Consider the following 17,556-nt stretch of genomic DNA (forward strand, 5'->3'; position numbering starts at 1 on the left):
CAGAATCGAGAGATAGATACGTAGGCAGTTCGCACAAAGAACGAACTCGGTCAATCCAATAATCAATCCATTTTCTCCTCCTAATCTTATATGTGAAGGAATACTAAAACACTCCTTTACAGTAGTGTATTTTGTTTTTCCCTTTTTTCCACAATTTTGATGCACCTCCCTCATATAATCAGTCTCCCCATTTTTTTTCCATAATTCACAAGCCCCTCTCTTCTAAGACTTTGAGCAATGGGTTTAAAGCCTTGAATAAAACCAGTGCATAACACAGTTCTCTATTACCAAAAAATATAGCACAGTTCTCATATTTGTCTAACTAATAGTTTCTTGAAAAAACGACTAAAAAGGGTATCAAACTTTACACATTTTGACAATATGAGGACCAAACTTATTTTCTTGACAGTTTGGGGACCAAACTGTTTGATTTTTGTAATGTAGGAACTTCCGTCAAATTTCTCTAACACCGTTTATAAATTAATACAAATGAAAATTAATTTGTAATGTTGAAAAAAAATTTAATATAAATTAATTTGTAATGTTGAAAAAAATTAATATAAATTTTCTAATTTGCAATATTGAAAAAAAAAATTAATACAAATTAGAAACGGTGTTAGAGAAATTTAACGGAAGTTCCTACATTGCAAAAATCAAACAGTTTGGTCCCCAAACTGTCAGGAAAAAAAGTTTGGTCCCCATATTGACAAAAGGTGTAAAGTTTGATACCCTTTTTAGTTGTTTTTCGTAGTTTCTTATGGGTCCTTGTAGCACTCGTCAAATTGGATTGGGCAACCCCCCAAAAAATAAATACTACAAATTTGTCATATTACAAGTTTGCCATCAAAGCCCAGGCCCAACAACCAATCCAACTGGTCTTGCCATAACAAACCTCTCGGGTCGTTTGAGTGTACACTCAAACAGTCTCGCCATGTCGTTTGAGTGTACACTCAAACGACCACACCATATAGTTTGAGTGTACACTCAAGTGGTCTGCGCGTGTCGTTTGAGACAAAACTCTTGGTTTTTGCTTTACGATATGATGGGTTGTTGTTTAAGCGATCTCGGGGATCATACATGGTGGGGACTCGTTTGGACTTAAAAAATTCAGTTTGTTTGTCACGATGTTCATTTTAAAAAAGGGTGAACTAGTGTTATCCTCCCACTAGATGAGCCAATTAGGATTTCTCCCCCACTAGATGGGAAATTAGGGTCTCCCCCCTAAATACACAAAAAAAAAAAAATCGGTCAACCCAATTTTTTTTTTTTTTTTTTAGGAGGAGACCCTAATTTCCCATCATCTAATATTGGTTAACCCTTTTAAAAACCAACTTCCACTTAATCAACCCAAACTCGAAAACGACTTCATCAAATTTGGACAACTTAAACTGTAGTTTAATCAACCCAATCTTCCACCCAAACTCCAAAAAAACATTAAGTTTGAAATCATCAAGTTTAATCAACCCAATATTCCACCCCAATCAAGTTTAATCAACCCAATCTTCCACCTAATCAAGTTTAATCAACCCAACCAAGTTTGAGTATATACTCAAACGGAACACGACTCGAATTGGGTGAAGTCACCAACTTCAATTCTCATTGTTGATTCACAACTCAACACTCAAAGTATGAACATGACAAAAAACTCAAACTTTTTTTTTTTTTTTTTTTTTTTTTTGTTCAGTCTCGCAAGAGAGATGATACCAACTACAAAAAGTTTGAAAAAAAAAATAGCAGGTATGCATGGGGGGGGGTGTATTGGGCTATTGTTGTTGGACTTAGTTGTCGGGCTTGGGCGCTCAATGCAATTTGATGAGTGCCCGATTAAATCACCTTTCTTATTTAGCGCAGCGAGCTTTATGGCCGCCTCCTGGTACCACTTAATTGAAATGTCGATTTTTTTTGGGTAACTTGTCAATTGTCGAAGGAAAAGAATACATACATTCCATTAATGATTGAAAAAAAATTGCTAAAATGTTTCATGATTCTTTGGTACTTTTAAGATACTAGGTGGTAACCAGTTGTTACATTGCCTGCACTCCGATTATTCTCAGGAAAAAGAAATCCTTTTTTACTTTAAAAGAAAAAGTAGAGATAGGCTGATCATAGTCAGCACTAGAAATCATTTTTTTAAGAAAAAAAAAATACTACTTATACAAGCGACTTATTGAGAGAGAGAAAATGGGTGCAAGCTGTTTTGGTTGGTTAGTTTGGAAAGAAAACAGGTGCTTTCAATGATATGGCAATTGCATATCACAAATCACAACTTAAAAAATACCAGAATACCACTAACCGTCACGACTAACCCGGATTTTTGGAAGATGACCAGAACCAACTAAAATTGGGAAGAGGAAAGAGATTAGATGAAAATTTGGGTAGGGAAAACAAAAGTTGTGTAGGGAAGATAAGGATTTAGCAGAGAATTTCCGCAGAGAAAGTGAAGAATTGACTTTGGGGGGTGGGGGGAAGAAGAAGACAGACATTACCGCGCACCAAGACAAACACTTTTTTCTTTCCCTACCCCAAGAGCCCCACTTACGGTCGGATCGGATTGCAACAATAATTTGAAGGACGTTCACACTCTTGGCCACTGATATAAAGGAAATTTGCTGTTTAACTCTGTAAATTAATGTCATAATGTAATGTCTCATGCATAAGCTCCGGGAACTTTGACATGGCAGAGGGTATAGTATAATTTTTGCATCTCTAAAACAGGGAACCAAATGCATACATAAATGGTAAAAAAGATGGATCTTAGTTACTTAGTAAAAGAGTTCAGGCTAGGAAACACAAATGGAAAACTCAATGTAAGTTTTGCTTCTAAAAGAGTTTGCACAGCATTATGAATGTAGTGTGCCATGGAATTTCCTTAAACCCTGTGGCTTACACGGGATTAGGGCTGGAAATGGTAGTATCGTGAAAGTTATGAGTTGTCCAGACCAATTAAAATAGATCCCAGTCAGGTCAGACTTTCGTCAAACGCTACCATTTGCAGCCTTAGTCTCATCTAAGCCATATGGTTTGAGTATAAACAAGAAAAAAGAAAAAAGAAAAAACTATCTTCCTCTTAGCCCCGTATATATCAACTAAGCTAAGATTCGCAAACCCCTTTACATTGCAACTCACTCATCCAATATTTAACAGTCTCTTTCCCTTTATCCAATATGTAACAGTTTTTTTCCCTCTGCCAACATACCCTGTGCCCATATCTCAGTGCTAACACAATGACACTACATGGCTAAATCTACCCTCAAATTAATACAGTAACAAAAAGCTCTATGGGCACATATTCTGGAAAATTGGAGAAATAATTTACTAGAAAAAATAAAAATGGAAAAAATAAAAATACAAACAAACACCTTTCCTCCGCAAAATCAGGTTGAGATCTCTGTTTCTGCAGTGTAATTTCCAATTTGAGCAGAAGATGCTTGGTCAATTTCCTTGCGGGAAGCTTCCCAAAGTTGCTGCTCAATGGCTAGCTTCCTGAGCTCTGTCAGGCCTCGTTCAACTAGAGATGAAACACACATTTAGAAGAAAGTCACATGTGGTTTTCTATACTAATTTTGTACCAGGTATATCTAATTTAGTCGAATAAGAACAAATACTGACAAAAACAACTCCGTAACACGACTTTAGAAAATAAGGATAGTATATGTTTGGATTGAAAAGTCTACAAAAATTATCAAGAAATAAGTTATTAACCTTTCTAACGTAACAAACAAAGTAACAGCTAATCACTCCACAGACGTCAAGTCAAATTCATTTGATTCAAGATTTTAAGAACACAAAAGAAGTATTGGCATAAATGGGTAACATACTTTATGTGTTTTTTGAATCTGCGTAACAAACTAAATTTTGTTGCATTTTTAATAACAAACTTTCCATTTTGTTTCAACGCTAACTTTTTTGTGGGTTCTGTCCAATTTTTTTTTTCTTATGTGGCACATAAGAACAAAATAATAATTAAAAAAAAAACATGGCACATAAGAAAAAATTGGACGGAACCCACATAAAAATTAATGTTGCAACAAAATGGAAAGTTCGTTCCTAAAAATGCAACAAAATTTAGTTTGTTACCGAAACTGGTAAAATACATTACAGATTTATGCTATTATCTTAAAACAAAATCACACTATCCACATGTCAATATATGACAGCTTGACTAATACCATCTGAAGTGCTATAATTACACATTTACACAAATAAAATCTTCATTTATTTATTTTTATTTTTCTGAGCGATGAAATTCTTTTTATATTAATCATGTAATAATGAAGATAGAGAGTAGTATTCAATTTGGGAATCCAACTCAAAACCAATGGTAATGAGTGGAGCAACCCCAGGATTATTGTTATGTGAGGCTTTAGATACCCGATATGGGATTATAAATCACAAAATGCGCCCTCACTCATCTTTGAGCCAAACACGTAGACACTCTTTAAATGGGTGAGCAGCAGCAGATTAGCAAGCGCATGCTTTGATGCCATAATAAAATTGGGCATCCAACTCAAAACCAATTGGCAATGAGTCGGAGCTGCCCCGGGATTTATTTTGTAATGCGAGGCTTTAGAAACCCGATATGGGAATAGACATCTCAACAATCACAATGTTTTACGATCGAAGTAGCAAGGAGCTTTTGTGACATTTCTTATAAAGTGCTTTTATTGATATAATCAAAATAGATGACATCGACCTTAAGACATTTGCAAGAAACTACAATCTTAAACCCATCCCCCCTCTTCTTCCCCCTTCTCCCAAAATGCAAAAATATCAGGAATTACACTTTTGGAGAAAACAATCCTACCTCACGTGACCCATTTAAGTTGTCACGTGGCTGACTTAAAGTGTCACAATCACATGCCTTTCATCCTGCCATGTTAAATGGAAAAACATATATACTAAGCCTATTCCCATGTTTCTAGCTTCTTGCAGCATAATTTTGAAGAAAACATCCGGTACTTAGAATATCAAGAAAACCAAGTTCTTCCTAGGATAGCGCCTTATCATGGAACGAAACCAATAAAGGCATAAAACCTCTAGTATGGTGGTAGGGGTGTTCAGTACAATAACACTAAAAAGTAAAATGGAGCACTTTGTGGATTCTAGGAGAATCTCTAAAGAGATTTTATATTCATAAAGCCAAACTTGATGAGAGCACTGTAGAGACACAGCAAAGAGAAACAACTCCATTGTCAACACGTGTCAAACACAAACAGTGCTCACCGTATGCATAATCCATTTTCGCAATTCACCAAGTAAAAACAATATAGAAAAATAGGGAGAAGATAAGAACCCGATCTTCTTTATTTTGGGAAAGGTAAAATGCCAAAAATACTTCAACATTGTATACCTCGATGATCCTCATCATTTTCATCACAAGGAAATTATCCTCGGAATCTTGTCTCCGTGGGTCTTTGATATATTATTGGGGAGAAAAGTAGTCATTGGATGTCGAGGAAGTATCCAAAGGTAATCATTATTATTAAAAGTCTGTTCTATCAATAATCAAATAAATAAGTAGAACATACCATCAACAGCATCATGTGAAGTTGGCGTCTGACCACTACGACTGATCCAATATTGAAGCCTTTCTTCAGCAATATCCTCTTCTACACTATGTGCTTTCGCCCTTCTCCAAAAATATATAAGCCATGCCTGCAGACATTGATTACATTAACAGATATAAATAAAACAAAGACCCTAGAAAAAATTAAAGTCAAAAAATAAAAATTGAAAGTGTGACAAGCAGTTGAACTCTGTGACAAGACAGGCACATGCATACTGGTCTAATACCAAATTATATGTCAAAAACAGTAGGGTGGTCAAGGCCCTGGTGGTTGTACTAGGATGTCTTGGGCTCGATCCATTTACAACAGTTTTGTTTTCTTATTTCTGTGTGGTGCTTGTTTTGTAAACAACATCCTCCAATATTAATTCAACAAAAAAAAAGTAAATATGTTAGATTATACGGTGCTTAAATCACCAATATCATATGTGGGCAAATTTTGTTAAGGTATTTCTGACTGCAAAGAAGAAATCAAAGTTTGTAGATAATTTGTAAGTTACATTGACTCTGACACGTGTCTGTACCCAACATGGATGCGAAGTGTCTGTCAAGGCGAAATATCAAAAATTGAGGTATATCACATACAATATGTGTGCGTTTCGGAAACAACACGGACACGTGAATACGTATCCGACACAGATTATTTTTAAAATATGGCGTGTCCATGTAACATAGGATAATTTAGTAAAAGAGGGTAGTATAAAAACAGCCTATGGTTGCTCATTCCAGTGCTGAGGTAAAATATTTTGTCATGGCTAAGAGGAGGGAAACTTCCTTTTTGTACATGTTTCCCTGTGCTAAGTTTCACATTTTGTCATGATAAATGTAACAAAACATCAACTAATGGGAGCACATTTGAGTTTTTGTGGTAAACTTTGTTGCAATGCATCATAAAGATCCAAATCTGCAAAAGACAAACACAATTTGCCAGGTTCAAGGAAATATTGGAGCTTTCTCAATAGGGAAATCGACAGACAGGATTTTAAAAACAAATACAGGCTAGTGAAATTCCAGGAACTGCCTGCACTTTCAGTTAGAATAAGTATAAGTAAATGATAAACTAGGAGAAGCAAGTGGGTAGATTTAGTCATTTAGATACTAATATGTAGCAAAATTAAGAATTAAACCAAGTACTTAGATTTTTCAAATAGTTGAAATGGGTGTATCCAATATTCACTATTATAGTCCAGACCTGAAGTTTGACATTGTCGAAACCTCAGGAAATCCAACAATTCATAGCTTAGTATTGTCAGCCAATTCATGATCTTCTGTTCTACTTAACAGCATGTAAGGACTAGCTAGAAAGAATGAAAGAGAAGGACATTTGGAACAAATATAACTTCAGGAAGAGATAATACCAACCTCCTTGAAAAGAACATCGTCTGACTCCTCTTGACCTAGTTCTGCCAAAAAAGAAAAAAACAAAAACAAAAACAGTACTTAGTACCCCTTCATAGATGTCTGGGAAACACACTTCACCAAAAGGGCCCCATAGGAAATGCATTTGTGATTTTGGTACAATTAGATTTCTCCACATATAGGAACATGGAGGAGGCTATGTGTAAAATTGCCATGATAATTGTCCCAAAAATCACTAATGTGTAACGTGTGTTTTGTGACAAGAATTTGTGTTTCACTGTTTACACCTTTGTTCTTTACGTATTCATCACCATTGTTGTCAAACTTGTTGGTTGGACACAGTGGTTATGCATTGCACTATTGCAGTCACGACTTACTTACAGAAAACGACATTATACTAACACCGAAGTATTTTTTACTTGTTTTTTGCCAAATGGGTAATTGTAGTAATAGCAAAAGAATGAAGACTTACCAGAATTACGTAAGTATAATTTACGAATGCCAATTACTCGCTTATTTGATGGTTTGACCATCAATCTAATCAGACACCTACTGACCTAGTGTAAAGTATTTTTGACACAAAAATTTTACTGTGGTGCTGGCAGGTTTGAAACTTTGAATCCAGGTCTGCAGTAACAACTCCACAAAATTTACCAACTAAGATAGCTGGCAGATTCCAAGAGATAATTTTACCACTCATTCTTGTTCACTTGGTTCATGAAAATGAAACTAGCAGACTTGTTCAAGACCAGACGCTTTGCTACTAACATTTTCTGAGCACAAAATTCACAAGAATGAGTTTGGACTTTGGAGAGAACATCCACATCACATGTGAGCTGATTATACAGCTGTGCTGCTCCCTCACAGGTATCTATTTGGTGTTTATGTTAAATCTTAGCATGCCTCTACTGGTTCAAAAGAAAAAAAGGTAATAAAAGTTGAATTTAGGACTATACCAAATGCTTCCATATACTTCGAATCACCAGGTGACTTCAGTTCTGTTCAAATAATTTACAATGGTGATTAGCGAATAAAGCAGATACTTCAAAGTCTCTCCAAATTCAGATATATAAGAATCATCAGAAGATGCTGTGATTGAGCTATTGGATATGTAAAAGTTCAGCACCTAAAATGTATTCAGCTTATGCATCTATAGATAATATATAAAGTTATAAACGCAAACCAAGATTACTTGTTCATCATGACCTTGAGTAAGAATATTACAATAATATTTTTCCCTGGTTCATGCAAGATTCAACGGACATAATAATATTTTGTGATCATGTCGCGACCTGTTGCTATGTGTACGTTGTCCAGGACATCACTTCTCTGAATTTAAGCCATTTAATTTAATGATTATTACAGCTCAATAGGGATTGATGTGGAACACCTTGGTACGCACGTCCATGTACTCCGAATGGAAATATCTCTTATAAACGACTTCTGAATCTTGTATGGTCTTCAGAGAGGCAGATATAATTAGCTAATTGTGCTTCAGGGCATGCTATATATTGCACCCCTGATTCATCTTCGAACAACATCTCAACAACATTCTCCACATCACTTGGAATTCATCATGAACCCATATCCCTCACTTATGCACCTTTGTTCCAATGATACTAATCCCAACTCTCTCCCACAACGCACAAAGTCCAGTTATGTCTTGGCCTTTATATCTATCTAATCTGGTTATTTAGAATCAAAGACATGAAAGACACAAGCATATTGCTATGGATCTGAGGCAAAAGCAGCACGCCAATATGTGGTTACACGTGTAGAGATGTGCCAAACAACGTAACAAATACTGGCGGCACGATAAAATGGGATGAAAATAAGTAAAACTATGTAAATGTTTTCCAAGGCACAATGACGTGTCAATTAGATGGGAACTGGCATAACAGAGATTCCAAATGTGTGTATGCACCAAAGAATGGCCAGAACTATGAGGGGGCTACCCCAGGCTGCACCCTGGATAAGATTAAAAGAAAAATCCATATACTACAAACTTACAAGGCCTAAAGGGGTAGGGAAAAAGAAGCCTTTTCTTCACCCTAGCACTTCCTTACGTTAAATCCTAGATCCGCCCCAAGTGTACACAAGCCTCTAGTCAGAGAAAGAAAGTTTTCTAACCAAACAGGCACTGAAAGAAAATGGTTCCAAGCACGCAAGCAATAGGACAAACCTGAGAAGGATTGTCGAACAATATTTGGACGTCGATGTTGGGCAAGAGCAAGTACAACAGCATCCTCAACCTGGGAAACAGAAGCTCAAAAAGATAAGTTTCCAAATCGGTTTTCCACAAAATGAAAAGTACAAATGTAATAGTGTTACATATGGCAACAAAATTTCAGCACAACAGCGAGAATCCTTTGGATGAGGTTTTATGTAGTCTGAATGAGATCAAGGAAATGAGGCATTCCACAAGGCTTAACGTCATTTTATTTTTGATTCATAAAATATACTATACTGATATAATCCAGGAAATCACATCCACACTCAGCTCAAGAACTAACAAATATTAGCTCCCAGAACCACACAACACTTAACCCCATACACCAATACATATATAGTCATATAGACCCAATAAGATGAACAGAATAAGAGGCGAAAATGCAAAAAACAGAAGAGAGAATCCCAAGAACCACCACCATGTTTGCACTCTCTCAAAACAGAATGACACCCTCCTACTGCCACCCCCACCCCACCCATGACCTGACCTTTTCGCCTGCCACTCCACAAATAAGCATCATCTCCCAAAACCCCCTTCCCCTCGTCAGCAGTCTGAGTACTCCAAATCTGGCACTACATCCTTCTTTTCGTCTTCACAATACTCGCTACACAAACACTCCATCCAGCATTGCCTCTTCACCTTCATATTCTTAAAAACCTTTGGCACCTTCTGTCCACTGCTCTTTTTAGCTTCCTTCCCATTCCCACAGTCGATATCATCAACTGTCTTCAAGATTCTGCCTTTGCTAGCCTCCACATTTGACCCCCAAGGCTTAAACGCCAATAGAAAAAGATGATATAAACTTTTCTTTTTTCTTTTATTCTTTTTTGTGTCAATTGGATTTCAAACGGGAATAGTGTAGCTTTGTTTGTGTCTTCATTTGGTTCCAACTTTGACAGAGATGAGTATTATAAATTTATAATCTAATATGGTCACAGATTCTATATAGATTTCTGAGGCTCTTAGGGTAACGGAATAGATTGATTGACAATTCCAAGAATCAACGAATTTGTCACACAGTTTAAGAGTTGTTATCATTTAGTTTGGCACACTTTCCTATAGTCACTACAATCAGTCTTTCCTCTTTGAAATTTTCCAAATCTTCTTTTTTTCTTTCTCTTTTCCTAATTCTTATGCAGTTATTTTTTCTGAAAGATGTCTTCAGTATTCTTTCACAACAATAAGGACACATTGGGGCAAATAAAACCATAAGGATGTCCAATAAGACATACATGTACTCATAGGAAATTTACTAATTTAGAAATGATAAAACTCAATGTAAAAAAAATAACATAACTGCATATGTGGGGAAAATTAAATAACCTTCAAAGATGCCAGTTCCCTCAAGCCCATTTCAACAGAAAGAATACTCTCAATATTGCCTTCTCCAGTCAGATCATTCAAATCCCGAGCAACTTTACTCTTGTCTGGATCATCACCACCTGCACAGCAATTTTCATGTTTTTTATGCAGTCTATAATTAGTTCCACTTCAATCATATTTTTTACTTATAATTAAAATTTTAGAAACTACAGTTGCAAAAAGATTCCTTCTCTAGCAAGGAAATCTGTCCAAAAATAAAGTTGTAATCCAGGAACCAATCATTATTTAGAGTTGAGAATTAGTGAATTACTTTGAAGGTGTATTTTACAGTTTATAGCTAAATTACTTCATCTTTCACTATAATTGGGACCAAAACAAAATAAAACCCTTGGTTTAAACCCTAGTTGTTCGATTGACCCCTACTTAAGTTGATTTCTTCTTGGATTTACGTTAGTTTTGGTACAAATAGGTGATGTTAGTGTTACCTGCAAAATAAATTTGAACAAATAATGTCAAACTAGAATAAAAGCCATGTCTTGCAACTGCACGGGAAGTATAAGATACAATACATCTACACCAGCATGATGTAATATATGAATCATGGAAACATCCATACTCAGTTATCAGGGACTTAAAAGTGCGACCAATATTAGTTTCTACAGTACTGTGAACTAGAGATTATCTAGGACACCAAGTACTGCATTTGATAATATCAACAGCCTAATTGGAACCTAAGTCACATTGACACGGATACGTGTGTCTGTTTCCGACACGGATATGAAGTGTCTGACACGGCAAAATATAAGAAATTGAGGTATATTACATACAATATGTGTCCGTGTGTGTCCGACACGGACACATGGATACGTATCCGACACAGATTATTTTTGAAATATGGTGTGTCCATGTAACATCGATTGGAACCATTTTTTAAGGAAATCAGAGGGACTTCCATGATTCAAAAAATAAAGGCAATTCAAATTTCAGTAGGCAGGCACACATGGAGGAAAACCAATTCAACTGATTACATAGCTTATAAATGCAATTTACTCTTTATAGGTGTCTCCTCCCATCATGGAAGGGGATTACAGGGTACATGACCCCTCGTACTAGGAGCCGGTCAGGAACTCTGTCATATAACCTTATGCGCACAAACATACAATTGCAGGAGAAGAAAAAGGAAATAAAAAAAATAGATCGTTAAATATACAATATACAACTAGTATTGTATCCTCACTAAATACAGCGTGCGTGATAAGGTTGTACTTCTTAGTTACATATATTGTATCCTCACTAAGAGGGATTTATTTAATATCAATTCTGAGCTTTCATTTCACTAAAAACAAAACTAGAATCAAAAGCAAAAAAAATCTTCTTTTTTTGGATAAAGAAAAGCAAAAAAAATTCAAGTTAAAGTGGTGTTTACTTCCATTCTTAATTGTATGGCTCCATTTATGTGTTCTTAGTTCTGTTGATATCACGCCATTCTTATCAATTTAACTTGAATACAAAATTAAATATCTGGGGAGAGAACTAAATAATTTCCTAAAGGTTTGTGTATGGAAAACATCAGGTCAAAATAAAGTTTTAGTCAAGTCACTAGTGGGTGAATCACATAACATGGCATGATATAAAGGAAAATAAGGACCAACACTGACACTCTACTTAGGTGCCCTTTCTTATTATCTCCTTGTTAAATCTCTTTTATGCAATTTGGCAGATAACTGGGGACAGTTTGGGATACCAAAAATTTTAAGCATTAAATGACATTGGAAAAGGCCGAAAAGCAGATGGCATGTGGTGTAATTTACTTCACCATGTAGGATGCATTAAAGGAGGAGAACCATGAATTACTATTATGCCCTCTAGTCAATTTCTTATTTTAGTGTCTACAACAGTTTCATAAAGGATAGCTATTGGAAATAAAAATTTGCACATTACGTTTTTGTCCCTCACAAAATACATAAATTATTTCTACTTACCTTCAAATTATTTCTACTTATCTTCACAAAATAATCACATTCACGGGAAAAGTTAATTAGTTCCCTTTATCCTCACGATGTGGCCAGTTTTGGAACTATAAACAAAATAGATATTGTGCACAGAAATGCTGGCACATAAATTTCTAGATTCTTTCATCAATGTCAATCACCAATATACATGCCGCACTGGCATAGTTTGCATCTAACCTTTTTCCCGAGATTCTTCCTTAGCCTTTTGTCCAGCAGAAACAACTACTTCAAAAGGAAGAGGCGCTAATGATGACCAGTGCTCATGCTTTGTTGATGCAATATCAGCACTGATACCTGCAAAAGCAGACATCTAAGATTTAAAAGACCAATCTGATTATCTTAACAATTCTTATAGTTTCCAAAGGAAGAGACAAGCGTGTCCAGCTACATAAATTGATAAAAGTCAAAACGAGTTTTGTCTACTGTAAATTTCATCATAGAGCATTTCTTTTACTCAATCACAGAGGCATATAGCAGAATCTTCTGTCTCCTTTAATCTCACATTCACTATCTTATGAATATGCTGAATACAAACAAAAATTGGACCTCAATCCTAGAAATAAAGTGCATACCTAAAGGGAGTCTCAATTCCTGACATAGGTCTTTGGATAATAGCTTGAGTTTGTGCACCCTTACCTGTCTGGTCGCAGGCGAGGTGTTAGGTTTTTCAACCTATGTTTTCAAAGGCACCAAGTCAATCCAAGGCAACAAAATTTTTTAGTGAAAATAGTTGCATGTCGCTGTCAAAGGCGCTTGAAGGCAGCTCAATGCGCTGCGTCCTGTCTTGACTCACCCCTCTTTAGGAACGCCTTTGGCAGCAACCTGCAAATATTTCCACTAAAAATTGCTGCCTTGGCTGCTGGGGAGCCTTTGAAAAGATTAGTTCTTACCAATGATGGTGTTGAGATGTGTATACTTTAGCCTTTGAAAATGCTAGTTCTTACCAATGATGGTGTTGAGATGTGTATACTTTAACATGAAGATTTTGCATCAGTTCAAAACAGACAAATCAACAAACAATCAATGAGAAAAAACACACAAATGTCATCCCGAGACTGTATCTTGCCACAACATTTTCTAGTTTTAGTTGCAAGTGTGTGACCACAGAGACCTTGAAGTACTTGAATCCAACAAAGGAATATTTTTTAGCACTATGAAGTCCAACAATTATACAGGAGTCATAATGTATTGAACTCTTTTGGAAGTTAAAAATATGAGCTAGCAAAACATGGAGATTCAAAAGTGAAGAATGGCAGTATAGCACACTGCCGTTTTGCCTCCCTTAAGTAAGACAAAGTAATAAATTTAACTTACCATGACGGACAGCTAGACCCCAATAACGAGCAAGCCAACACCTCTTCAGAACAACTTCCTCCTGAAACACACAACTGAAGTAATTATTTAACTCCAAAAAATAGATGCTACTAACCAAAGTCTCTACACTGGTACAGAGCACACACCATCTCTTCCTGTGTCAATATCATTCTCTGTGTCATTGATCGAAGAGCTTTTGCTTCAGATTCTGCTTCCTGGAGCTGTTCTGCAGCAGCTGCAGCCTCTTCTTTCACATTCTAATTGTAGCAAAATACAAAAGAAATGAAAAGAAAAGAAAATAAAAAGAAAAACTAGATTCCATGAAATGGACAAAACTCTTGACATATAACGAGAATAGAGAAGAAGCTTCTAACTGCCATTAGACTAGCACCATTTTACCTCAACTTCGGACCGAAGAGCTGAAATTTCACCATCTCTTCCCTCACTAGTTTGTTTTGCAGATTTAAGAGCAGCCTGGATCAAAGAAGTACATAAATAGGTAAATAAAATAAAAAGTGCCTTAACGGTACCTAATACAAAACAGAATAATGCATACTCTTTGCATGACATCAGGCTAAATGAAAAAAGAGATGCCCAAGAAACCTAAATAATACTAGCAATCTGACCTACCAGAAGCGTGAATCATGTGTTTCAAGAGGTTAAAAATGTAGAAGGAACTGATTTTTCATGAGATTCGCCTCTACAACATGATCCATGTGGCATCAATGTATGAATGACAAGGGGAGAAAAAAGTGGTTGTACTCTCTCTCTCTCTCTCTCTCTCTTCCATGGACCAAAGAAGAACCAAAAGTCCTGTTATTCCCGAAAAAAAGTGGTGCATTCATCTCTTTTTTGTTATATGAGTTCTAGATGAGGGTACAAATAGTGGTTGTAAAACAATTTCACATTTAACATATTTAAACAAAGATGACTACCATTCACTTACCTCTCTTTGACGCAATGCTGCTTCCTTTCTGCAGAAGAATAGCAGGGAATTACAACCAGAGTAATGAAATCTTTTCCGATATGTGATATACCAACACCCAACTTACCTGCTCAGCAATTTTGCTTCAAGTGATACACCTTCTCCAAGAGCAGCAACCTGTGAAAGGTTTGGACACAAAAAATGATTCAAGATGTTGTGCCAAATACTAGAATTCTTTCAACCATATGCCAAATAACATAAACGATAAATGCATATAAGGCACAAAATTAAGTAGAGCTAATTGTCCCAGTTTAATTGCATTAAAAAAGAAGAAGAAAAATAAGTTTTTTCTACACAAAGTATGTCTCATCCCCAGGAAAGAGCTTTGACAACATCATCAAAGAGACATTAGAAGAAGAAATTACATAAAAGGATCACAAATCCATATGAACTGCTTTGTACAAGTGGAGAACTCTAAGATTGAGGAAAAGAAATCACAAAATCACCAACATAAAAGGGACATATGTAAATTACCTGTTTCTCAAGCTCCCTTGCTCTTGCTTCTGCTTCCTCACATCTAGTTTCTGCAACGCGAAGCTGTACAAAGAATTTAGTGAAACCATTATAAACCTCAAAAAGTTTGTAATAGTCCACCACTCTACCACATACATATGTCGTAGCCTTTGAAAGAAAAATCTGAACTCACGATGGCCTCTGGGCCTTAGATGGCTAAGTGGAGACAGTTACAACACTTGGTATGGGGTGTCATTACAAATTTGGTATTAAAACCGAGGATGGCTGGCTCCTAAAATGGTGGATATTGTAATACTCCATGGGGGGTTACTCCCACATTGGTCAGGGAGCTGTTTAAGATCCTGATAAATTGCACTGATCTATGACATATAATTGAGGCCTTTCAAAGCAAACCTCAAACCGATCATGTTATATTCGTATGTGGCTAAGTGGGTACAAATGTACAATATCGACACATGGTATGCAGTAGGTTGCTACAAACATAGAAATTGGGAATGGCATTTAACAGGAAGGAGCAAGATACCTTGTCAAGAATATTCTCATTTTCTTCTTGTAGCATATCAAGCTGCAATGTAAACATGTCAGGTTAGAAACTCGTTGAATCCATTTCCTAGAACGATTCTGACTGTATTTCTTGGTTTAACACTTTCACAGTACTAGATTTCAAGACATAACTTATTATAAATTGGTGACATACTTCATCTTGAAGTGCGGAGGCCTCCCTCTGATCTCCTTTATCTTTCAAGCTGAGATGATTAGAATCTGACGTAAACCTGCAATGTTACAACAGCTGGCAATAAATATACTGAAACTCAAAACTTAACTTCAACTAGCTTATATTTTTCAACCACGCAATCGCTTCCTATTTGTCCCCAAAACCCAATAAATCAGAAAAAAAGAAACATATAAGAAAGCAGTACTGAGAGGTCCAGAAAGCCTGAACCTAAAATAGGAATCACAAGATAACATACAAGTCTGTAACACTAACCATCATATAAAAAGGACGCTCCAACACTTTAAAATGGTTTCAGAGCTAGATATGTGCTCCAACATTGTGATTTTAAAGCATATAAGTTCCCAGTGGCAATTGGTTTTGAGTTGAAAAAATATATTCCTCTCACCTTTTATCTCTCTGCCTATTAGTAGGTGGATCAATTGGTGGTATAGTAAGTGGAGTCCTTAATGTTGTCCTGCTAGGTGGTACAAGTGGCATGGTACGAGCAGAAACCGATGGCCTTCCAGCTGATGCAGATCGTACTGACGGTGCAGCATTCTCTAATAAGTTCCGACCTAACTAGTTAACAAACATTACATCATCCAGTTAGAAAATCAAGATCCGATCTAATATAATAATAATAATAATAAAAATAAAGTTGGGGGATTACCGCAGGTGACGGTGATCTAGTAGGCCGAGAAGACGAGATCAAATTGTTACTACTAGTACTATTACTGTAACGAAAATCGAGATCATCTTCATCGTCGTCATCATCATCGTCAGCAGTTTGTGAAGCCATGACTTGAGCTAGCCGTTTAGCAGCAGCTTTAGCAGCGACGTTTTGAGTACGTCTAATATTTGAGAAACTACTTGAAGTTGATGAAGAACGAGTGTGGTGATGTGCTGGTGACATGGCGGGTGATGATGAGCCGGTACTACTTGACCCGCCGCTTTTTTGTCGAGAGTAACTTGGACTCTCGGTTCTTCTTCGTTCCATTTTCACGATCCTACTAGATTTGAGGAAATGTTTTTTTTTTTTTTTTTTGGTGGAGAGATTAGCGGGGGTTTTATAGTTGGTGATGTCTCTATGACATATTGGAAAGAGATCTGACTGTGGGAGGAAATTCGATGACTACAAGGCTGATTGGATTGGAGTGTCAGGTCTGACCGGATGACTGTCAATGTATATCTGTATTTTGTTGGATCGTGGTGGTATTTGGGTCCCGTATGTCGCGGCTGTTGTTGGTTCTCCTTTTTTCCCGCAAGTAGCATCATATCTTGGTTATCCGGGCCAAAATCACTGTTTCTTTTTTTCGATAATCTGCCAAAATCACTCTCGAGAACTATTTTTTTTGGGAATCACTTGCAAGCCTAATTTCCGGGTGAAAATAACAATTAAGTAAAACAAGAAATTGGTCCCTAGCCCAATTTCGATTTAAAACAACTCTAAACAGAGTTTTTTTTATAATCACTCACAAAGACAAATTTTGGGTGAAAATAATCCGAAAAACCAATTTTCGAGGGAAAATAACTCTAAAGGACAAATGGCCCGGATTTAAAATAAATATTTTCCAATTT

The 17,556-nt window shown here is 36.3% G+C and overlaps 1 protein-coding gene across 3 annotated transcripts; it reads right to left on the reverse strand.

Moving 5' to 3' along the window:
- Positions 1-3,046: 3,046 nt before the first annotated feature.
- LOC147496404 (coiled-coil domain-containing protein SCD2-like) lies at positions 3,047-17,130 on the reverse strand. Of its 3 annotated transcripts, none has more exons than XM_086559425.1 (18): positions 16,649-17,110; positions 16,385-16,557; positions 15,961-16,036; positions 15,787-15,828; positions 15,264-15,326; positions 14,857-14,906; positions 14,751-14,778; positions 14,204-14,278; positions 13,951-14,061; positions 13,805-13,865; positions 12,668-12,784; positions 10,479-10,597; positions 9,108-9,177; positions 7,882-7,923; positions 6,929-6,969; positions 6,420-6,470; positions 5,529-5,655; positions 3,047-3,508 (listed from the first exon to the last, which is right to left on the reverse strand). In XM_086559425.1, exons 1-18 carry the CDS (start codon positions 16,973-16,975, stop codon positions 3,375-3,377), a joined length of 1,707 nt encoding a protein of 568 aa, XP_086415551.1. In that variant the 5' UTR covers positions 16,976-17,110; the 3' UTR covers positions 3,047-3,374. The 3 variants fall into 3 exon arrangements, with proteins under 3 accessions (XP_086415551.1, XP_086415553.1, XP_086415552.1); XM_086559427.1 differs by having other exon boundaries at positions 16,385-16,553; positions 16,649-16,787; XM_086559426.1 differs by lacking the exon at positions 6,420-6,470 and having other exon boundaries at positions 16,649-17,130.
- Between the last annotated feature and the right edge of the window lie 426 nt (positions 17,131-17,556).

Source organism: Coptis chinensis, chromosome 5 (assembly GCF_015680905.1).
Source record: "Coptis chinensis isolate HL-2020 chromosome 5, ASM1568090v1, whole genome shotgun sequence".
Taxonomy (NCBI): domain Eukaryota; kingdom Viridiplantae; phylum Streptophyta; class Magnoliopsida; order Ranunculales; family Ranunculaceae; genus Coptis; species Coptis chinensis.

Coding starts and splice junctions, on each gene's coding strand:
- LOC147496404 (XM_086559425.1), bottom strand. CDS start 16,975: ATGGAACGAAGAAGAACCGAGAGTCCAAGTTACTCTCGACAAAAAAGC. Junction 10,598..12,667: donor GGAAGAATCTCGGGAAAAAG/GTTAGATGCAAA, acceptor ATTGCTGTGCAG/GTGGTGATGATCCAGACAAG. Junction 6,471..6,928: donor ACGATGTTCTTTTCAAGGAG/GTTGGTATTATC, acceptor TGTCTTTTGCAG/ATTTGGATCTTTATGATGCA.